Source organism: Lepidochelys kempii, chromosome 17 (genome assembly GCF_965140285.1).
Source record: "Lepidochelys kempii isolate rLepKem1 chromosome 17, rLepKem1.hap1, whole genome shotgun sequence".
Lineage (NCBI taxonomy): Eukaryota > Metazoa > Chordata > Testudines > Cheloniidae > Lepidochelys > Lepidochelys kempii.
In genome coordinates this window covers 25229571-25253144 of record NC_136396.1, presented here as the reverse complement: position 1 = coordinate 25253144, position 23574 = coordinate 25229571, and the positions used below count along the sequence as shown (strand labels likewise).

The window sequence follows — 23574 nt, the reverse complement described above, 5'->3', positions numbered from 1 at the left end:
TGGGGTGGGAGGAGGTATTGTTTCATATTCTCTGTGTGTATATAAAGTCTGCTGCAGTTTCCACGGTATGCATCCGATGAAGTGAGCTGTAGCTCACGAAAGCTCATGCTCAGATAAATTGGTTAGTCTCTAAGGTACCACAAGTACTCCTTTTCTTTTTGCGAATACAGACTAACACGGCTGTTACTCTGAAACCAGTCACAAACTGTGATTCCCCACACTGGTTATCAAGAAGCTGCCGCCCCCCCCCAAAAAAAGAAAAAGAAAAAGGAATCACACAGTCCCCTTCATTGCATTCCAGTCTCTGGCCCCCACTCAGCACATAGGTCCAGTACAGTGAGAGGTTATTTGAAAACTTTGCTCACTATACAAAAAGTTCTTCTGACTCCAAAGGATCAGCCATGTTACCAGGTCAATGTTAGTTTGGATCTTACCCTAAATACCACTCTGCCAGCCAATCCTTTAGTGTCTAAAATGAAAGGTTTATTACAAAGAAAAAAAAGAGAACAAGAAGAGGGTTGTTAAATGGTAAAGCATTCACATACATACATATGTCCTTATATCAGATTCTTAGCAGTATTGGTGAGTTTGCTGGCTTGAAAGTCCCTCTGGAACACATCCACAGCTTGGATGGGTCAGTCAGTCCTTTGTTCAGAGCTTGGTTTGTAGAAAAGTTACTCCAGAGGTAAGAAGCAGGATTGAAGACAAATGGAGACGATGCAGCTGCCTTTTATAGTCTTTTGCCATGCAGCTTTGTCCCAAACACAAGCTGCCCAGCACATGGCATGAAAGCCTTAGAATTCTCTGATGTAGTGGTGGGAGTCTGCTATAGACCACCGGACCAGGGGGATGAGGTGGATGAGGCTTTCTTCTGGCAGCTCGCAGAAACTACTAGATCGCATGCCCTGGTTCTCATGGGTGACTTTAATTTTCCTGATATCTGCTGGGAGAGCAATACAGCGGTGCATAGACAATCCAGGAAATTTTTGGAAAGCATAGGGGACAATTTCCTGGTGCAAGTGCTAGAGGAGCCAACTAGGGGGGAGCTTTTCTTGACCTGCTACTCACAAACCGGGAAGAATTAGTGGGGGAAGCAAAAGTGGATGGGAATCTGGGAGGCAGTGACCATGAGTTGGTTGAGTTCAGGATCCTGACACAGGGAAGAAAGGTAAGCAGCAGGATATGGACCCTGGACTTCAGGAAAGCAGACTTCGACTCCCTCAGGGAACGGATGGGTAGGATCCCCTGGGGGACTAACATGAAGGGGAAAGGAGTCCAGGAGAGCTGGCTGTATTTCAAGGAATCCCTGTTGAGGTTACAGGGACAAACCATCCCGATGTGTCGAAAGAACAGTAAATATGGCAGGCGACCAGCTTGGCTTAACGGTGAAATCCTAGCGGATCTTAAACATAAAAAAGAAGCTTACAAGAAGCTTACAAATCGCACCTGGAGCTGCAGCTAGCAAGAGATGTTAAGAGTAACAAGAAGGGTTTCTTCAGGTATGTTGGCAACAAGAAGAAAGCCAAGGAAAGTGTGGGCCCCTTAATGAATGAGGGAGGCAACCTAGTGACAGAGGATGTGGAAAAAGCTAATGTACTCAATGCTTTTTTTGCCTCTGTCTTCACTAACAAGGTCAGCTCCCAGACTGCTGCGCTGGGCATCACAACATGGGGAAGAGATGGCCAGCCCTCTGTAGAGAAAGAGGTGGTTAGGGACTATTTAGAAAAGCTGGACATGCACAAGTCCATGGGGCCCGACGAGTTGCATCTGAGAGTGCTAAAGGAATTGGCGGCTGTGATTGCAGAGCCATTGGCCGTTATCTTTGAAAACTCGTGGCGAATGGGGGAAGTCCCGGATGACTGGAAAAAGGCTAATGTAGTGCCAATCTTTAAAAAAGGGAAGAAGGAGGATCCTGGGAACTACAGGCCAGTCAGCCTCACTTCAGTCCCCGGAAAAATCATGGAGCAGATCCTCAAAGAATCAATCCTGAAGCACTTACATGAGAGGAAAGTGATCAGGAACAGTCAGCATGGATTCACCAAGGGAAGGTCATGCCTGACTAATCTAATCGTCTTCTATGATGAGATTACTGGTTCTGTGGATGAAGGGAAAGCAGTGGATGTATTGTTTCTTGACTTTAGCAAAGCTTTTGACATGGTCTCCCACAGTATTCTTGTCAGCAAGTTAAAGAAGTATGGGCTGGATGAATGCACTATAAGGTGGGTAGAAAGTTTGCTAGATTGTCGGGCTCAACGGGTAGTGATCAATGGCTCCATGTCTAGTTGGCAGCCGGTGTCAAGTGGAGTGCCCCAGGGGTCGGTCCTGGGGCCGGTTTTGTTCAATATCTTCATAAATGATCTGGAGGATGGTGTGGATTGCACTCTCAGCAAATTTGCAGATGATACTAAACTGGGAGGAGTGCTAGATACGCTGGAGGGCAGGGATAGGATCCAGAGGGACCTAGACAAATTGGAGGATTGGCCCAAAAGAAATCTGATGAGGTTCAATAAGGATAAGTGCAGGGTCCTGCACTTAGGACAGAAGAACCCAATGCACAGCTACAGACTAGGGACCGAATGGCTAGGCAGCCGTTCTGCAGAAAAGGACCTAGGGGTGACAGTGGACAAGAAGCTGGATATGAGCCAGCAGTGTGTCCTTGTTGCCAAGAAGGCCAATGGCATTTTGGGATGTATAAGTAGGGGCATAGCGAGCAGATCGAGGGACGTAATCGTCCCCCTCTATTCGACATTGGTGAGGCCTCATCTGGAGAACTGTGTCCAGTTTTAGGCCCCACACTACAAGAAGGATGTGGATAAATTGGAAAGAGTCCAGCAAAGGGCAACAAAAATGATTAGGGGTCTGGAACACATGACTTATGAGGAGAGGCTGAGGGAACTGGGATTGTTTAGTCTGCAGAAGAGAAGAATGAGGGGGGATTTGATAGCTGCTTTCAACTACCTGAGAGGTGGTTCCAGAGAGGATGGTTCTAGACTATCCTCAGTGCTAGAAGAGGACAGGACAAGGAGTAATGGTCTCAAGTTGCAGTGGGGGAGGTTTAGGTTGGATATTAGGAAAAACTTTTTCACTAGGAGGGTGGTGAAACACTGGAATGCGTTGCCTAGGGAGGTGGTGGAATCTCCTTCCTTAGAAGTTTTTAAGGTCAGGCTTGACAAAGCCCTGGCTGGGATGATTTAATTGGGTATGGGTCCTGCTTTTGAGCAGGGGGTTGGACTAGATGACCTCCTGAGGTCCTTTCCAACCCTGATATTCTATAATTCTATGATTCTCTGTCCACAGGCATACCACATGCCTTGCTGACTCATAAGGTGTCTTCCCTGGTTCCTTTCAATGGGTTCATTGTACAATTGATGACCCTTAATGGGCCATCACCCAGAAACACAACACAAGTTTGGAAATACAGATATATCAGGCTTGACAAAGCCCTGGCTGGGATGATTTAATTGTGGATTGGTCCTGCTTTGAGCAGGGGGTTAGACTAGATGACCTCTTGAGGTCCCTTCCAACCCTGATATTCTGTGATCCTACTCGTCTAACTCATAATACAAAGATGATACAAACATATATGCAAGATTACCATATTTGGCAAATTGTAACATCTCACAAACACCACACGTGGCATATCTAGTCAGATTCCTTGCAATTTTATAATATGGTATCAACAATATTCTAAAGTGTCCCACATGTTCCATACAGTGTCACATCCCACTATTAAACTGACCCAGCGTATCCATAGAGTGACCATCCTGATAACCCAGTCAATATAAAGTATTAATAAATAATTACACAGCAGCTCTACTTCTGTCCCACTGACTATGTAATGCTGCTCACTTTATGCACCTTAGCACCTATTTCAGCATCCAAATGTGGAATTTGGACATTTCATTAAGGTCCCTACCTGTGAAAATTGGGCCTCAGTAAAACTCAGAAGTCTGATTGGCTATTTAATTGCATGTTGCTGTTAGTGACCATCAATAAACAGGTGGTTCTAGTAACCAAAGCCCTACACTCTGATTCAATCCTGTCCTCAGAACTCACTACCCATATGCCCAAAATAAATACAGGCACCTCAACTTTTTGTTTCATCTAGCTATTATTAGCTTTACTTTCCTTTCAAAATAAATTTGGAGCCAACTTCTGCCCTCATGTACATATATGTGCTGCGAACAAAATCAGTAGAAATGGACCATAGTTTTGAAGAATTTGGCTTGTAATTCAAAACTAATTAGAGCTTAACTATGGCTAATATCTTTAAATATTTAATATGATATTCACTGGAAGTTTTGCCTATGGTGAAGACAGAAGGATTTGGTCTATTAATGAAAACAATAGTAGTATAATACTAACTTACTGGTGCTTTTTAATTTATTTCTCTTTAGAGAGTTTGTGGTTACCTTGTAAACAGAAAGCATACTCCTTTCTCATGAAAATATACTGTTTCATAGTAGGAAAGGTAAAAAATACTTAAAATTAAAATATAAATAAACATATCTCACTACAAATGAGAACCTCAAACTTGGAGCAGCTAGTCCTGGACCGACGAGGGGAGAAGCAATTCTTGATTCAGTCCTAACTGGAGTATAGGAGATGAATGTAACTGAACCACTCAGTAATAGTAATTACAATAATGTAATTAAACTCACCATCTTTTGGGGGGGGGGAATACCATCACAGTAGCATTTACCTTCAAAAAGGGGAACTATATAACAACTCTGACATCATAATCAAAAAAGGCTGACAAAGGAGGTGCTGTCGTCATCATGAATAGGTCAGAATATGAACAAGAGGCTGCTCGGCAGCTCTCCAACACCACTTTCTACAAGCCATTACCCTCTGATCCCACTGAGGGTTACCAAAAGAAACTACACCATTTGCTCAAGAAACTCCCTGAAAAAGCACAAGAACAAATCCTCACAGACACACCCCTATAACCCTGACCAGGGGTATTCTATCTGCTACCCAAGATCCATAAACCTGGAAATCCTGGATGCCCCATCATCTCAGGCATTGGCACCCTGACAGCAGGATTGTCTGGCTATGTAGACTCCCTCCTCAGGCCCTACGCTACCAGCACTCCCAGCTATCTTCAAGACACCACTGACTTCCTGAGGAAACTACAATCCATTGGTGATCTTCCTGAAAACACCATCCTGGCCACTATGGATGTAGAAGCCCTCTACACCAACATTCCACACAAAGATGGACTACAAGCCGTCAGGAACAGTATCCCCGATAATGTCATGGCAAACCTGGTAGCTGAACTTTGTGACTTTGTCCTCACCTGTAACTATTTCACATTTGGGGACAATGTATACCTTCAAATCAGTGGCACTGCTATGGGTACCCGCATGGCCCCACAGTATGCCAACTTTTTTATGGCTGACTTAGAACAACGCTTCCTCAACTCTTGTCCCCTAATGCCCCTCCTCTATTTGCACTACATTGATGACATCGTCATCATCTGGACCCATGGAAAAGAAGCCCTTGAGGAATTCCACCATGATTTCAACAATTTCCATCCCACCATCAACCTCAGCCTGGACCAGTCCACACAAGAGATCCACTTTCTGGACACTACAGTGCTAATAAGCAATGGTCACATAAACACCACCCTATACCGGAAACCTACTGACCTCTATTCCGACCTACATGCCTCCAGCTTTCACCCAGACCACACCACACGATCCATCATCTACAGCCAAGCTCTGCGATACAACCGCATTTGCTCCAACCCCTCAGACAGAGACAAACACCTTACAAGATCTCTATCAAGCATTCTTACAACTACAATACCCACCTACTGAAGTGAAGAAACAGATTGACAGAGCCAGAAGAGTTCCCAGAAGTCACCTACTACAGGACAGGCCCAACAAAGAAAATAACAGAACACCACTAGCCGTTACCTTCAGCCCCCAACTAAAACCTCTCCAACGCATCATCAAGAATCTACAGCCTATCCTGAAGGACGACCCATCACTCTCACAGATCTTGGGAGACAGGCCAGTCCTTGGTTACAGACAGCCCCCCAGCCTGAAGCAAATACTCACCAGCAACCACACGCCACACAACAGAACCACTAACTCAGGAACAAGAAAAGGAGTACTAGTGGCACCTTAGAGACTAACCAATTTATTTGAGCATAAGCTTTCATGAGCTACAGCTCACTTCATTAAATGCATTGGGAAAATACAGTGAGGAGATTTATATACACACACAACATGAAAACATGACCCATTTTTTCATGTTCTGTGTGTATATAAATTTCCTCACTGTATTTACCACTGAATGCATCCGATGAAGTGAGCTGTAGCTCACGAAAGCTCATGCTCAGATAAATTGTTTAGTCTCTAAGGTGCCACAAGTCCTCCTTTCCTTTTTGCGAATACAGACTAACACGGCTGCTACTCTGGAAACCTATATAAAAATGAGGAAGCTACTTAAATGGAAATTAAAAGGAACAGTCAAAAGAGTGAAATGCCTGCAAGCTGCATGGAAACTATTTTAAAAACACCATAATAGAGGCTCATATGTGGAACAGATCAAAAGGCTCCAGCCCTGGTGATGACCCATGTATGGCAATACAATGCCATGTGATGGAATTTGTTTGTTTGTTTTTTGCAAACCTAGGATATTACACACAACCTGAATTAAAAGAATTTCATTAAGGTTGCAGGTTTGATGACTCAGAAGTTAGGAAATGCCAGATTTAAGGTTGGCTGTGATCTCTTAATTCAGCCCCCTTGTGAGCATGTACTGTAATACAAACTCACTGGGTGACCTTGGTGGTTAACTCACTTCCCCTTGGAGTATCTGTTTTCTCCACTACAAAATCTACCCTAGGGAAGTAGGACATATGTCCCAACAATCACCTTCACCTGTGGGTGTCTGGACCTCGGAGCCTAAACCAACTGGACTGTCTGCCCCATCACCTAAAGTGTCCTGTCTTTCTCAACTAGGTCCTTGTCCTATGTGCTCAGCCTGGCCCCTTCCTGACTTTCCCCTGACCTTTAAAGGACTATCCAAGCCCCTCCCAAGACTGGTCCTGTTGGGGTCTCTCTCCTGGCTGAGCGCAGGCTGCCCTTATATCTGCAGCAGGCCTGGGTCCTAGTCACATGCTGCTCCTTGTCATGTGACCCCTAGACTTATTCCCTTCACCTGGGGAGTTGACATAACCTGGGATAGGGCAGTTGAACTCCAGCCCCTTTAATGGCCATCTCACCCTGGGACATCTGAAACTGGAAAGCTTCAGTCTAACAGTAACCGTTTGAGATCAAAGTGGCTGAAGACACAATTGAAAAGGAAATGCTTTAGACTGGATTTAAATTATTCCAACTAATACTGAATGAGAGAAAATATGTCCGGAGTTTTCTTCCTAGCAGCAGAGAAATGTATAGATTCATCAACTTTAAGGTCAGAAAGGACCATTATGCCCATCTAGTCTGACCTCCTGAACAACACTGGTCGTAGAATGTCACCGAGTGGTTCCTCCATCGAACCCATAACATGTCAGAGAGCCAGAGCACATCTTTCAGAAAGACACCTGCTGCATTAGAGCCAGCTGGCCAGCAGAGAATCTCTTCTGCAGCGGTGTGGAGTTAAGGGACATAGAGAAGAAAACATTTCTTTGGGCTGTGACTAAAGTTAGAGCAGAGAGGCCAGGGTAACCAGGGTGAGGGCCCAGGACTGGCAATCAGAAAACCTGCCATTTTCTATTCCTGCCTTTGTGACCATGAGCAGGTCTATTTACCGCTGGGTGCCTCAGTTTCCCCAACTATAAAATAGAGAAAATCAAGGTTTCATTATTCCCATTTTACACTCATAGTTGGGACCTGTCTAGTCTACAGGTCTGTAGTGCATCTATAAGCTGCTGACCCCACATGTTGTTCAGAGCCTATGGGTAAGACAGCTCCTGAGCATCTGTTTGTTCTATGCTTAGCCCCTATGTAAGAGCAGGGCTGGATGGCCTTTTCCTACTGTGCTGTGGGGACCAAGTTCTTGGTACTAGGGGTCTGAAGATGCTCTCAAGAACTAATTTTTTGTAATGATTTTTATCTGAACTGGAAGAAAATATAAAATAACTGTTGATACCATTGATGGATGGCAAAGTGGTATATAACGATGACAGGGCAGTCATACAGAGTGAAGTGGACCCATATTGGTAAGCTGGACCCATTCAAACAAAACATAGAATCATAGAATATCAGGGTTGGAAGAGACCTCAGGAGGTCATTTAGTCCAACCCCCTGCTCAAAAGCAGGACCCATCCCCAATTAAATCATCCCAGCCAGGGCTTTGTCAAGCCTGACCTTAAAAACTTCTAAGGAAGGAGATTCCACCACCTCCCTAGGCAATGCATTCCAGTGTTTCACCACCCTCCTAGTGAAAACGTTTTTCCTAATATCCAACCTAAACCTCCCCCACTGCAACTTGAGACCATTACTCCTTGTCCTGTCCTCTCCTACCACTGAGAATAGTCTAGAACCATGTTTTAACAGCACCAACTGCAAAGTGATATACCTAACGACAAAGCATGCCGGCCCCACAAATGGGGAACTGTATCCAGTGTGACAAAGTTCCTGCTCTACCTTGGTGGGTCTTGCACTTATTGGCGCATTTGCTCGCCTTGGAGCTTCACAGCAGCCCTCAGCTTGGCCATTTTTCTGAACCCACAGTCCAGGTCGACTCCTCCTGTGTCTGACCAGGAGTTGGGAGGTTTGGGGGGAACCCGGGCCCGTCCTCTACTCCGGGTTCCAGCCCAGGGCCCTGTGGAATGCAGCTGTCTAGAGTGCCTCCTGGAACAGCTGTGCGACAGCTACAACTCCCTGGGCTACTTCCCCATGGCCTCCTCCCAACCCCTTCTTTATCCTTGCCATAGGACCTTCCTCCTGGTGTCTGATAATGCTTGTACTCCTCAGTCCTCCAACAGTCCGCGTTCTCACTCTCAACTCCTAGTGCCTCTTGCTCCCAGCTCCTCACATGCACACCACAAACTGAAGTGAGCTCCTTTTTAAAACCCAGGTGTCCTGATTAGCCTGCCTTAATTGTCTCCAGAAGGTTCCTGATTGTTCTGGAACCTTCCCTGTTAGGAAACGGAACGTCTTTTGCTTGCTCCTCAGCTATCTGCTTTCTATTCTTTCCTAAAGCCCCCTGGCCCGGATTTTTCTTACTTTTTGCACCTGCCTTAGTCCCCCCCCCCCCCCCCCCCGACCGGGCCAGACGCTTTTTTTTGTTTTCTTTTCATTTTTTGTGTTTTTTTTCCATCTACGTCCTTCGCCAGCCATCCCCCCCCACGCCTGCTTTCGGGCGCAGCTATTTGCCTCAGCTGAGCCCCCGGAGGAGGGGGGGAAGATTGCCGATTTTGCTGTCCGGAGGGGGGAGTGGAAACCCCCAGACCCAGCCGTTTTGCCAGCAGCTCGGACCTTACAACATTCTTAACATGCCGGAAGCCTTGGAACACAGCCAACACAGCCGGAGAAGAAGATTTCAGCAGACAGAAGAAATAATATAAATCATCGTGACGAGGGCCGTAAGATTGAGTAATTTTCTGAATTATACTCTCGTGGGGGGGAGTTTGACTGTGATTACTTGCGTTTGTGGCGGCACAGGGGGTGTGGCGTGGAGACCCCCACCCCTGATCCATCGGTGCCCCTACCCCCCCATCGTTATTACAACTGTCACGGCCCCCCCGCCGTCTGTCCCTGCTGGCAATCTGCCATCTCCCTTCGGATCCAGCTGTTCGCTTTGAACTTTGCCTTCCGGACCGGACCTAACAGCCGACCAACCGAGACTCTTTGGACAAACGTGTGTGGGTCTGCACCCCCCCCCCGGATTGCTTATCCCACAACTTGCCCCTATTACTGGACCCCGATTTTGTTCCCCCCCCCCCTCCTCCCAGCCCCCCCCCTCAGCATTTTTCCCCTTCCTGTCCGCAGCCTAGCGGAAGGAGGGGCTATTCCGCTTTCTCCCCTCCCCCCTCCTCCTTCCCGTGTCTCCCTGTCTCTCCCTGCTCACAATGGCGGGGAACGAGAGGGGCGAGACTGCTTTAATGAAATTAGTTGTCCCTTCCCCACCACCACCCCTGCCTGACCCCCAAGGTCCCCCCCCCACTACTATTGTTAAGGTACTTGCCACCCCCCCTGCTGGGGCACCGGCAGCAGGAGGCACCGGGGTGATTGCTGCTGCTGCTGCTGCACCCACTGCCCCCCCAGATTCTAGGAACCCCCCCCCGGTTCACCGGAAGGGCCAGGGCGGGTGGAAAGGAAAGGGCCCCACTAAAACCACTGAGCCCTCCATGGCAGGGGCTGCCCCCACCGCTGCGGCCTCGTCATCAACCGTGGCGCCCCTCCCAGCGTTTCCCTCCACCAGCTCTGCGATTGTCCCTCCTCCGGCCCCCAGGACGTATGCCCGGGCGGCAGCGGGCTCCCCGCTGCCTGCCGCCTCGTCATCTCGCCCCCCCCTGCCTCCGCCACCATCACCAGCGGCCGAGGCCCTTTCCCCGCCTTGACCAGGAAGCACGGCGTCCGTTGCCTCCTGGTGCCCGCCTCGCCCCACGTGGAGACATACGTGCAGGCGCTGGCGAAGGTGGTAGGACCCACGGCTATTGTGGCGGCCTCCAAGATGTATGGGAAGGTCGTTTTCTTCTTAGCCTCGGAGGATGCCGCCCAGGAGGCGGTGGAGAGGGGCCTGACGGTGGGGGGGTGTTTGTCCCCCTAGAACCGTTAGAAGACCTGGGCGTTCGCCTCGTCCTTACCTCCGTTCCTCCCTTCTTACTCAATGCTGCCCTGTTACCCGCTCTTTCCACCCTCGGGAAACTTGTTTCTGTCATCAGCCCTCTCCCGTTGGGCTGCAAGGACCCCACCCTCCGTCACATTTTTTCGTTCCGCCGTCAAGTGCAGCTTCTACCACCGGCAGGGGCGCGTGACGGAGAGGTGCTTGAGGGGTCCTTTCTAGTCCCCTATGAGGGAGCCCGCTATCGGGTCTTTTATTCTACCGGAGAGGCCCGGTGCTACCTCTGCCGTTCAGTAGGGCATGTCCGCAGAGACTACCCTTTGGCCCGGGGGGGAGGGGCACCCGAAACCCCCGAGACCCGGCAGGACATCGGCCCCGTCGCTGCCAACGCCCCTGGCTGCCCAGCACCTAAATCCAACCCTCCTCCTACTCGACCCATCGCTGCTCCCGTCCGGGCCCAAGAGATACCTTCCCTACAATGCCCAGGCGAGCAAGGGGTTTCCACCCTTGCTAGTACCAACCCAACAGAGCCCATGGAGGAGGGTGTGGCAAGGATATTATCGGGTATAGGAGAGGGCCCTCCCCAAGGAGAAGCCCCCGCCCCTCATGTTGCCCCACCGCTACCTCCCCGAACCCCTAAACCATCGCCTCCGCCCCCCGACACGACCCCTGCTAACCAACCCCCAGATGATGCTATGGAGGGCTGGACCCTAGTCCAGGGGAAGCGAGGCAAGCGGAAGGCTCGAGCTCCGCTGCATCCACCCGACGCGGAAGCCCCCCGGAAGACCAGGAAAGGAGGCACTGCTATCGAGCCTCCCGCCACGGCCGCGAGCGAGATCCATCCGCTGGTGTCGGGAGGGGAAGACGGACTGGCATTGGAGGGCAGAATCCCCCCTCCACGGGAGACCCTCCCCTCCGAGACTTCTGAGGACGCCCCTTCTGCCTGGATGCTACCCGAACCCCCCGCGGACCCCGAGGCGGCCGTTGAGGCGGGCCCTAGAGGAGAGGCCCCCGGGGTGGCAGGAGTTGGCCTCTCCCCCGTGTATGCGGAGATTGAGGCCCTAGATTTGACCCCGGTCACCCAGGGAGGGGATGATCTGCTGCCGGCTGGCCTCGAGCTGGGCAGCCTTACCCCAGCCTCCCTTTCCCCATGCTCCCTCCCCCTAATTGCCTTCCCGGGTGAGCACCCTGCAGAAGGCGATCCACCACCTGATGCCATGGCCGCTAAGACCACCATGGAGCCAGCACCTAGCATTATTGGGAGCCCCCTCCCTTACCCCTTAACCCTTGACTTTGCTCAGGAGGCACTTTCCTTTAGCTGCTTGCCTCCTGCACCCCAGAGCCTTACCCCTGCCCCTGCCCCCACCCCTGCCCCTGCCCAAGTTCCCACCTCCTGTACTGTTAATGCTGCCCCTGGGGTTATTTCCCTTCCGCCTTTCGCAGATTCCCCCCAGGGAGCAGTCTTTGCACTTTCTAGCCGCGACCCATTAGGAGTGGCAATTTTTCCCCTGCCATCCCCCTCCACCCCAAGGCGTGGAATGAATTTAATAACCCCAGCCTGTCAGACGCCCCTTCGGTGGTCCGCACCCTGTTTACCCGCCTTAGCGGACCACGAGGCTGTATTAAGAGGCCCATCAGGGACTACCTCGGGAATTGTAACCCCACCCCCCCATGAGCTGCGGCATGCGCTACGGAAGTTCCTAGAGCACACCCGTGGCGCCCACGATAGGGCACAGCTGGCTCTTCAGCTATGGGGGGACTTTGATCAACTCCTCCAGGCCACAAAGGCCCTTATAAAGGAGGGCAGGGGGCAAGGAAAGCGCGGTGCTGCGGCCTACGAGCGAGCCCGCAGCTTCCGACGCGATCTACTCACCCACGGGATGGGTCACGGGTTGCTGCGCAACCCGCCGGGGGCCCTGAATACCCCCGCCAATACGAGGCCCCCACCCCCCCCAGCCCTCCGCATGACGCCTCTTATTATTGCGACCCTGAATACCAGGGGCTGTAGGATGGCTCTCCGCAGGTCCCAGGTGCTCTCTTACCTTCGGGAAGGGAGGTACTCTGTAGTTTTCCTGCAGGAGACCCATACGGACCCGGCCGCCGAGGACAGGTGGCGGCTGGAGTGGGGGGACGGGGTATACTTTAGCCACTTTGCGACCTGGCAGGCTGGAGTGGCAACCCTGTTCTCCCCCAACCTACGGCCTGAGGTGCTAGGGGTCAACGAGGCCGTGCTGGGCCACGTGCTGCACCTTCGAGTCTGTATGGAGGGGCTCGTGGTTAATCTTGTTAATATTTATGCCCCGCAAATGAGCTCCAGGCGGCCACAATTTTATCAGCAGGTGTCCGACTTTCTCGGCACCCTGGATTCGCACGAGTGCCTGGTCCTGGGAGGGGACTTTAACACCACCCTCGAGGAACGGGACCGCTCAGGGGCCGAACCGAGTCCGGCCGCTGCGAATATTCTCCAAGGGATAGTTGACCATCACTCCCTAGTGGACGTCTGGCGTGACCATCACCCAGATGACACCTCCACGTTCACCTTTGTCCGGGTGGAGGCCCATCGGTCACACCACTCTCGGTTGGACCGTATTTACTTATCCCGTTTCCATCTTTCACAGGCCCACTCCTCCGCCATTCGGCCGGCCCCATTCTCCGATCATCATTTAGTCACTGTAACGGTCTCCCTCCGTGCAGAGAGACTGGGGCCGGCCTATTGGCACTTTAATATCAGTCTGTTGGAGGACGAGAGCTTTGTGATGTCCTTCCGGGAGTTTTGCCTGGCCTGGCGAGAGCAGCGGCGTGCCTTTCCCTCGGTGCGGCGATGGTGGGATCTCGGGAAGGTGCGCGCCAAGCTCTTCTGCCGTGACTACACTCAGGGCACCAGCCGACGGAGAAATGCGGCGATAGAGCAGTTGGAATGGGAGGTCTTAGAGATGGAGAGGCGCCTGGCCGCCGATCCCGAGGACCCGTCCCTCTGCGGAGCGTGCCGGGAGAAGTGGGAGGAACTCCGGGCCCTCGAGGACCACCGGGCCCGAGGTGCCTTCGTTCGGTCCTGCATCCGCCTCCTTCGGGAGATGGACCGCGGCTCCCGCTTCTTCTATGCCCTGGAGAAAACGAGGGGGGACAAGAAACACGTCACCTGCCTTTTTGCGGAAGACGGCACCCCCCTCACGGATCCAGAGGAGATGTGTGGGAGGGCCCGTGACTTCTACACAAGCCTTTTCTCCCCGGACCCGACCGATCCTGACGCTTGCGAGGTGCTCTGGGAGGAACTCCCCATGGTCAGCGTGGGCAACCGAGACCGACTAGAGCTGCCTCTCACCCTGGCCGAGTTCTCGGAAGCCCTCCGTTGCATGCCCACCAATAAATCTCCGGGCATGGACGGGCTGACCGTGGAGTTTTACCGCGTGTTCTGGGACATTCTCGGCCCAGACCTAGTCACCGTCTGGGCTGAGTCCTTGCAGAGCGGGGTCCTCCCTCTGTCATGCAGGTGAGCGGTGCTCGCTTTGCAGCCGAAGAAGGGGGACCTCCGTGATCTACGAAACTGGCGTCCCGTCTCACTCCTTAGCACGGATTACAAAATCGTAGCGAAAGCAATCTCGCTGCGGCTAGGGTCCATGATGGCGGACGTGGTCCACCCAGACCAGACCTATACTGTCCCGGGTCGCAGCATTTTCGACAACCTCTTTCTAGTCCGAGACCTTTTGGAACTCGGGCGGAGAGATGGTCTATCGTTCGCCTTCCTGTCTCTTGATCAGGAGAAGGCGTTCGATAGAGTAGACCATGGGTACCTCCTGAGCACTCTGCAGGCGTTTGGATTTGGACCTCAGTTTGTGAATTTTCTCCGGGTGCTGTATGCCTCCGCAGAGTGTTTGGTTAGGCTCAACTGGACCCTGACCGAACCGGTCAGCTTCGGGCGAGGAGTGCGGCAGGGGTGCCCCGTCTCGGGCCAGCTGTACGCTCTGGCGATCGAGCCTTTCCTCTGTCTCCTCCGCAGGAGGATGACAGGGTTGGTGCTGCGGGAGCTGGAGCTGCGGCTGGTCCTGTCGGCGTACGCCGATGACGTACTCCTCGTGGTCCAGGACCCGGGCGACTTGGCGCGAGTGGAGGCATGCCAAGCCATCTATTCGGCAGCCTCCTCCGCCCGAGTCAACTGGGTCAAGAGCTCTGGCTTGGCGGTGGGAGACTGGTGGCAGGTAAGCTCCCTCCCACCCGCACTTCAGACCATCCGGTGGAGTGCGGGTCCATTGCTCTATCTCGGCGTTTACCTTTCCGCCACGCATCCTTCCCTGCCGGAGAACTGGCAAAATTTAGAGGGCAGGGTGATAGAGCGGATCCGGAGATGGACGAGGCTACTCCGATGTCTCTCCCTCCGAGGGAGAGTACTGGTGCTTAACCAACTAGTCCTGTCCACGCTCTGGTACCGGCTCAACACCCTGGCCCTGGCCCCGGGTTTCCTGACCCACCTCCGGAGATTGATTCTCGAGTTCTTCTGGTCAGGAATGCACTGGGCCCCCGTTGGAGTTCTTCATCTACCCCTGAAGGAAGGAGGGCAGGGCCTGAAGTGTCTGTACACTCAGGTCCGCGTTTTCCGCCTCCAGGCCCTGCAGAGGCTCTTTTACAGTGCACGTAGTTCGGCGTGGAGCATACTGGCGCACGCCTTCCTGCGCCATTTCCAAGGGCTCCGATATGACCGGCAGCTCTTTTATCTTTCTCCAAGGGGTTTTCCGCGAGACCTCTCCGGGCTGCCGGTCTTCTACCAGGACCTCCTCCGGACCTGGAAACTGTTTCGAACAACCAGGTCCGTGGCGGCCACCGTGGGAGCAGATCTCCTCACGGAGCCCCTGCTACACAACCCCCAGCTCTGTGTGCAGGTGGCGGAGTCCCGCTCGGTGCGCCAGAGGTTGGTCCTGGCGGAAGTCACGAGGGTCGGAGACCTCCTGGACTACGACCGGAGAGACTGGCTGGATCCCCTGACGCTCGCTCGGCGCATGGGGCTCTCCAGCCTCCGTACCCCGCGGTGCGTACTTCAGGAGGTGAAGGCCGCCTTGACCCCCGCTGCTCGGGCTTATGTTAGCCGAGCCTTGTGCGAGGGCACACCCCGCCCATTCCTTACCCCAGGCCCGCCGGACCTTTCCATCGGGCCCCCACCCCGTAGATCCCAAGAAACCCCTCACCCTTTCACTGCAAGCCGGCTGCACGAACTGCAGCTAGTTAGCTTTCAAATTGCTCCACGGAAATATTTATATACACTTACGCTTCACACCCTTCACGCCCACACCCTGGTGTCCTGCCCCGATACAAAGTGGCGGGATCTCCTGCCACCTTTGGAGGGTGAGCAACCTCGGTGGGCCAGCCTGTATTCCACCTTGGTCCCAAGGCCCGTCGGGGACATCAGTTGGCGGCTCCTTCACGGAGCTGTGAGCACGGGCGTGTTTTTGACACGGTTTACCCCCATTCCGGACACTTGTCCTTTCTGTAATGTGAGGGAAACCCTGGCGCACGTGTATTTAGAGTGTGCCAGATTGCAGCCCCTTTTCCGGCTCCTCACAAATATTCTATTACGCTTCTGGCTTCATTTTTTCCCCCACCTTTTTATCTATACACTTCCCATCCGTGGCCCCACAAAGTCGCGGGATCTTCTGGTCAACCTCCTCCTAGCTTTGGCTAAAACAGCCATTTATAAAACCAGAGAGAGGAGGTTGGCCCATGAAACGTCCTGCGATTGTGGGGCCGTTTTCCGATCCTCAGTACATTCACGTATCCGGGCGGAGTTCCTTTGGGTGGCGTCCACCGACACCCTTGAAGCCTTCGAGGAGCGGTGGGCGCTGTCTGGGGTTCTCTGCTCGGTGACCCCGTCCGGTTCCCTCCGTCTGACCCTTTGATTGAGGGGAAGAGTGAGAGACGCCAGCCCCAGCCGTTGCCGCTGTGGATACCATCATTCCTGTCATCTAGGAGGGGTCCTATAATACATGGGTGTCTACCCCCCCTCCCTAAACCGCCCACCCCACAGCCGTGCCCATCTTACCGGGCACTCTCAGGAGAGGGAGGATCGGTGACACTGGGCACGGCACTGGGTAACTCGAGGGGGTGGAAGACCACGAGTGTCGAGGAAGCCCCCCCACTTTAGGCCACCAGGTAACTCAGGAGGGTGGAAGACCACGAGTGTCGAGGAAGCCCCCCCGCTCTGGGCCCAGGCTAGCCTGAACACTTCTCCCTCCTGAAAGCTGCTGTGTTATACCTTGTGATTGCGTTGTTTTGTTGCATAGTTGTTTTGTTTCCCTTGGTAATTCTGTAAGCGTTACCAATAAACTTTTTTTCTGTTTCAAAAAAAAAAAAAAAAACCTTCCCTGTTACCTTACCCAGGGAAAAGGGACCTACTTAGCCTGGGGCTAATATATCTGCCTTCTGTTACTTTCCTATAGCCATCTGGCCCGACCCTGTCACACCAGAAAAGCAGTGAGTTTGAAAAGGATTTAGGGGTCATACTGGGCAAGCCACTCAACATGAGCTCCCAGTGTGATGCTGTGGAGAACAAGGTGAAAGCCACCATTAGATGTGCGCCCATCTTTAAAAAAGGGAAGAAGGAGGATCCTGGGAACTACAGGCCAGTCAGCCTCACCTCAGTCCCCAGAAAAATCATGGAGCAGGTCCTCAAGGAATCAATTCTGAAGCACTTAGAGGAGAGGAAAGTGATCAGGAACAGTCAGCATGGATTCACCAGGGGAAGATCATGCCTGACTAATCCAATCGCCTTCTGTGATGAGATTACTGGTTCTGTGGATGAAGGGAAGGCAGTGGATGTATTGTTTCTTGACTTTAGCAAAGCTTTTGACATGGTCTCCCACAGTATTCTTGTCAGCAAGTTAAAGAAGTATGGGCTGGATGAATGCACTATAAGGTGGGTAGAAAGTTGGCTAGATTGTCGGGCTCAATGGGTAGTGATCAATGGCTCCATGTCTAGATGGCAGCCGGTATCAAGTGGAGTGCCCCAAGGGTCGGTCCTGGGGCCGGTTTTGTTCAATATCTTCATAAATGATCTGGAGGATGGTGTGGATTGCACCCTCAGCAAATTTGCAGCTGATACTAAAATAGGAGGAGTGGTAGATACGGTGGCAGGTAGGATACAGAGTGACCTAGACAAATTGGAGGATTGGGCCAAAAGAAATGTGATGAGGTTCAACAAGGATAAGTGCAGGGTCCTGCACTTAGGACAGAAGAATCCAATGCACCGCTACAGACTAGGGACCAAATGACTAGGCAGCAGTTCTGCAGAAAAGGACCTAGGGGTGACAGTGGACGAGAAGCTGGATATGAGTCAACAGTGTGCCCTTGTTGCCAAGAAGACCAATGGCATTTTGGGATGTATAAGTAGGGGCATTGCCAGCAGATCGAGGGACGTGATCGTTCCCCTCTATTCAACATTGGTGAGGCCTCATCTGGAGTACTGTGTCCAGTTTTGGGCCCCGCACTACAAGAAGGATGTGGAAAAATTGGAGAGAGTCCAGCGAAGGGCAACAGAAATGATTAGGGGTCTGGAACACATGACTTATGAGGAGAGGCTGAGGGAACTGGGATTGTTTAGTCTGCAGAAGAGAAGAATGAGGGGGGATTTGATAACTGCTTTCAACTACCTGAGAGGTGGTTCCAAAGAGGATGGTTCTAGACTATTCTCAGTGGTAGAAGATGACAGGACAAGGAGTAATGGTCTCAAGTTGCAGTGGGGGAGGTTTAGGTTGGATATTAGGAAAATCTTTTTCACTAGGTGGGTGGTGAAACACTGGAATGCGTTACCTAGGGAGGTGGTAGAATCTCCTTCCTTAGAGGTTTTTAAGGTCAGGCTTGACAAAGCCCTGGCTGGGATGATTTAATTGGGGATTGGTCCTGCTTTGAGCAGGGGGTTGGACTAGATGACCTCCTGAGGTCCCTTCCAACCCTGATATTCTATGATTCTATGTCCCTCCTTTCTCTTCTTCTCTTGCTTCTTTTGTCTTTGAGTTTTTCCCTGCTCCCCTCCCACAAAGAGGTGGGGCTGGAAAAGTGTTCCAAGAGTGATCACCTCTGGTGGTGACCTGGGCCATCCTGTGGGTTCTCTAGTGAGAATCCTCCGCCTCCTGCCCCTGAGGGTCTCAACATTTATTGGTTGAGCACGGTGCTATTGACAGGGAGTCGACTCGGGTCCTTGTTGTTCTCTTTAAGACCTAGCAAATGAGTCAAAACCAATCATGTATTCAATTAATCTTGCTGCTTGTCCCCATTAATTGACTCTGCACAGATCATGATTCTCTCTCTAACATTCTAGTTCTTCTAAAATATGTACTGAATAATTATTCTGAACAGTTGTTGGTCTGGTTTCAGAGTAGCAGCCGTGATAGCCTGTATTCGCTAAAAGAAGAGGAGTATTTGTGGCACCTTAGTTGTTGGTCTGTAGCTCATCTGAGAGCACTTTATTCTCATCAGTCAATGTATGACGTTCAAGATCTGATGGTTCATTTGAAAGTCAGGACTCCTGGATCCTGTTCCCACCTCTGCCTCTGACTGGCTATGTGACTTCAGACAAGTCACTTCACCTTTCTCAGCCTTAGTTTCTCTCTCTGTCAGTTAAGGATAACAGTCTTTTCCCACCTACCTCACCGCAGGTGGAGGATGGGGAGTTGTGGGGATCAGTTTGAGAGCGTCACTAGTAGTAGTACATAATATAAGGTGCCCTTTCATGTCGAGTCCCATCAGATTATGACATTATAGCTGGAATATTCTATTTTACTTGTGTTTTATTATTGTTAAATAGTTAAGAGCAGCAACTACTTAGCACAGACTGAAGCATCTTATCTAATTTTCTAGATCAAAGCATCTCCTCTTTGAGTGCAAGGAGACATAAGAACATAAGAATGCCCATACTGCATCAGACCGAAGGTCCGTCCAGCCCCGTATCCTGTCTACTGACAGTGGCCGATGCCAGGTGCCCCAGAGGGAGCGAACCTAACAGGTAATGATCTAGTGATCTCTCCCCTGCCATCCATCTCCACCCTCTGACAAACAGAGGCTAGGGACACCATTCCTTACCCATCCTGGCTAATAGCCATTAACGGACTTAACCTCCATTAATTTATCCAGTTCTCTTTTAAACCCGGGTATAGTCCTAGCCTTCACAACCTCCTCAGGCAAGGAGTTCCACTGGTTGACTGTGCGCTGAGTGAAGAAGAACTTCCTTTTATTTGTTTTAAACCTGCTGCCCATTAATTTCATTTGGTGGCCCCTAGTTCTTATATTTTGGGAACAAATAAATAACTTTTCCTTATTCACTTTCTCCACACCACTCATGATTTTATATACCTCTACCATATCCCCCCTTAGTCTCCTCTTTTCCAAGCTGAAAAGTCCTAGCCTCTTTAATCTCTCTTCATATGGGACCCGTTCCAAACCCCTAATCATTTTAGTTGCCCTTTTCTGAACCTTTTCTAATGCCAGTATATCTTTTTTGAGATGAGGGGACCACATCTGTACACAGTATTCAAGATGTGGGCGTACCATGGATTTATATAAGGGCAATAAGATATTCTCCATCTTATTCTCTATCCCTTTTTTAATGATTCCTTACATCCCATTTGCTTTTTTGACTGCCACTGCACACTGCGAGGACGTCTTCAGAGAACTATCCACGATGACTGCAAGATCTTTCTCCTGATTTGTTGTAGCTAAATTAGCACCCATCATATTGTACATATAATTGGGGTTATTTTTTACAATGTGCATTACTGTACATGCATCTGAAAAAGTGAAGCTTATGCTCCAATACGTCTATTAATCTATAAGGTGCCACTGGACTCTTTGCCGCTTTTACTTTATGTTTATCCACATTAAATTTAATTTGCCATTTTGTTGCCCAATCACTTAGTTTTGTCAGATCTTTTTGAAGTTCTTCACAGTCTGCTTTAGTCTTAACTATCTTGAGCAGTTTAGTATCGTCTGCAAACTTTGCCACCTTGCTGTTTGTCCCTTTCTCTAAATTCAGGGGAGTAGTGAGCCTTGGTGAGATAATGGGCATTACACCCCTTTGTGAAGCAGAAAGGGGTGTGCCAAGGTGTTGAGTGCCAAGGAATTCTAAAAGTTGCTACAAGAAATGGTCAGGGCCAAATTCTGTCGCTATTAAAGCCCATTCAGGGCTATGACTCCCACCGTTTTAGTCACCAGGGGTTCTTTGCCAGGGGGAGAGAAGAGGTTCCTGGCTCAGCTTTTGTGACCTTAACAAACTAGGTGCTGTACACCAGTTCTCTTCTGAGCTGCTAGAAAAAAGTATCTTCCCATCCATTAGCAAGACAGTACTTGGGGACTTACAGATTAGTCAGCCTCACTTGGATACATGGAAAGCTACTGGAACAAATTATTAAACAATCAGTTTGTAAGCACCTACAGGATTGTAGGAAGAGTAAGTGTGGATTTGTCAAGAACAGATCATTCCAAACCAACCTTATCTCCTTCTCTGACAGGGTTACTGGCCTAGTGGATGATTTAACTGGGAATTGGTCCTGCTTTGAGCAGGGGGTTGGACTAGATGACCTCCTGAGGTCCCTTCCAACCCTGATATTCTATGATTCTATGAGGGGAAGAAGTAGATATCCTATATCTTAGTGTTAATAAGGCTTTTGACAAAGTCCCACATGACATTCTCATTAGCAAACTAGGGAAATGTGGCCTAGATGGAATCAGTATAATGTGGGTACACAACTGGTTGAAAGACAACGATTCTTTGAATATGATCAATGTTTTGCTGTCAGTCAGACTGTATCTAGTGATTAGTCCTGGGTCTGGTACTATTCAAATATTTTCACTAATGATTTGGATAATGGATCAGAGAATATGCTTATAAAAGTTGCAGATGACAGCAACTGGAGAATTGATTTGAAATCAACAAGATGGAATTCAATAAAGACGTGCAAAGTATTTAACTTAGGAAGGGAAAGTCAAATGCAGAACTGCCAACTAGGGAATAACTGGCTACGTTGTGGTAGTGCTAAAAGGATCTGGGGGTTACAGTGGATGACAAATTGAAAATGAGTCAGCAATAGGATGCAGTTGTGAAAAAGGATAAAATATCATTCTAGGGTGCATTAACAGCAGTGTTCTTTATAAGTCAGGGGAGGTAATCATCCCACACTACTGAGGGACAATCTGGTAACAGTCTTGGAATATGGTAAGGACTGTTCTAAAAAGGACCATGATCAATTGTTTTCCATGTCCACTGAAGGTAGGACAAGAAGCAATGGGCTAAATCTGCAGGAAAGAAAATTTAGGTTACAGATTAGGAAAAACTGTCTAACTATAAGGACAGTTAAGTACTAGAATAGGCTTCAAGGGAGTTTGTGGAATTCCCACTGAAGGTTTTAAGGGATAGTCTAGGTTCACTTGGTCCTTCCTCAGTGCAGGGAGCTGGTCTTGATGACCTCTCGAGGTCCCTTTCAGACTGACATTTCAAAGATTCCATAAGAGAGCTAGGGGTGGAAGGTTGTCTTCCTTTTTGAGAGGACAATGTTGTTGATGTTGGGTGTTTGCTTTTAACCAAACAGTTCCTAACATCACACTCAATAATAGCTTGACCCTCAATTCACAATGAAAAGCTCCTACCAAACATCATCTACACAAACAAATAAATCACAATCAACTAATATTGAACGATCTCTTTCTAACGTTGCATTACATAAACTATACAGAATATTGCAACAACATAGAAAATATACCATTGAAAAAGCACCATTTTGGAATCTACCATTGCTCCTAGAGGGGATAATTACAGATTGATGGGCAGGAGGAAGTGACTCCTCAAAGATTTCTGTGCCTATCACTTGCTGGGAGAAAGCAAAGAGTTCCTAGGAGTTTCTTTAACTGGCTGGATCAGTTCATTTATGAAAACAAGCAACTAACCCATCATAGAATCATAGAATCATAGAATATCAAGGTTGGAAGGGACCCCAGAAGGTCATCTAGTCCAACCCCCTGCTCAAAGCAGGACCAATTCCCAGTTAAATCATCCCAGCCAGGGCTTTGTCAAGCCTGACCTTAAAAACCTCTAAGGAAGGAGATTCTACCACCTCCCTAGGTAACGCATGCCAGTGTTTCACCACCCTCTTAGTGAAAAAGTTTTTCCTAATATCCAACCTAAATCTCCCCCACTGCAACTTGAGACCGTTACTCCTCGTTCTGTCATCTGCTACCATTGAGAACAGTCTAGAGCCATCCTCTTTGAAACCCCCTTTCAGGTACTTGAAAGCAGCTATCAAATCCCCCCTCATTCTTCTCTTCTGCAGGCTAAACAATCCCAGCTCCCTCAGCCTCTCCTCATAACTCATGTGTTCCAGTCCCCTAATCATTTTTGTTGCCCTTCGCTGGACTCTCTCCAATTTATCCACATCCTTCTTGAAGTGCGGGGCCCAAAACTGGACACAGTACTCCAGATGAGGCCTCACCAATGTTGAATAGAGGGGAACGATCACGTCCCTCGATCTGCTCGCTATGCCCCTACTTATACATCCCAAAATGCCATTGGCCTTCTTGGCAACAAGGGCACACTGCTGACTCATATCCAGCTTCTCGTCCACTGTCACCCCTAGGTCCTTTTCCGCAGAACTGCTGCCTAGCCATTTGGTCCCTAGTCTGTAGCTGTGCATTGGGTTCTTCCGTCCTAAGTGCAGGACCCTGCACTTATCCTTATTGAACCTCATCAGATTCCTTTTGGCCCAATCCTCCAATTTGTCTAGGTCCTTCTGTATCCTATCCCTCCCCTCCAGCGTATCTACCACTCCTCCCAGTTTAGTATCATCCGCAAATTTGCTG

At 50.1% G+C, this 23574-nt stretch overlaps 1 protein-coding gene across 4 annotated transcripts in view; it reads left to right on the top strand.

Annotated features, from left to right (window-relative positions):
* MKS1 (MKS transition zone complex subunit 1) overlaps positions 1–23574 on the top strand; it is a 64600-nt gene that overhangs the window by 31608 nt on the left and 9418 nt on the right. For all 4 annotated transcript variants that reach the window (XR_013634774.1, XR_013634775.1, XR_012155395.1 and 1 more), the window contains one exon: positions 19588–19732. Coding sequence is in view for 1 of the 4 variants with exons in the window: in XM_078849189.1 (XP_078705315.1) it covers positions 19588–19732 (145 nt within the window). In the remaining 3 variants the exon portion in view is untranslated. The remainder of the gene's footprint in view (positions 1–19587; positions 19733–23574) is intronic.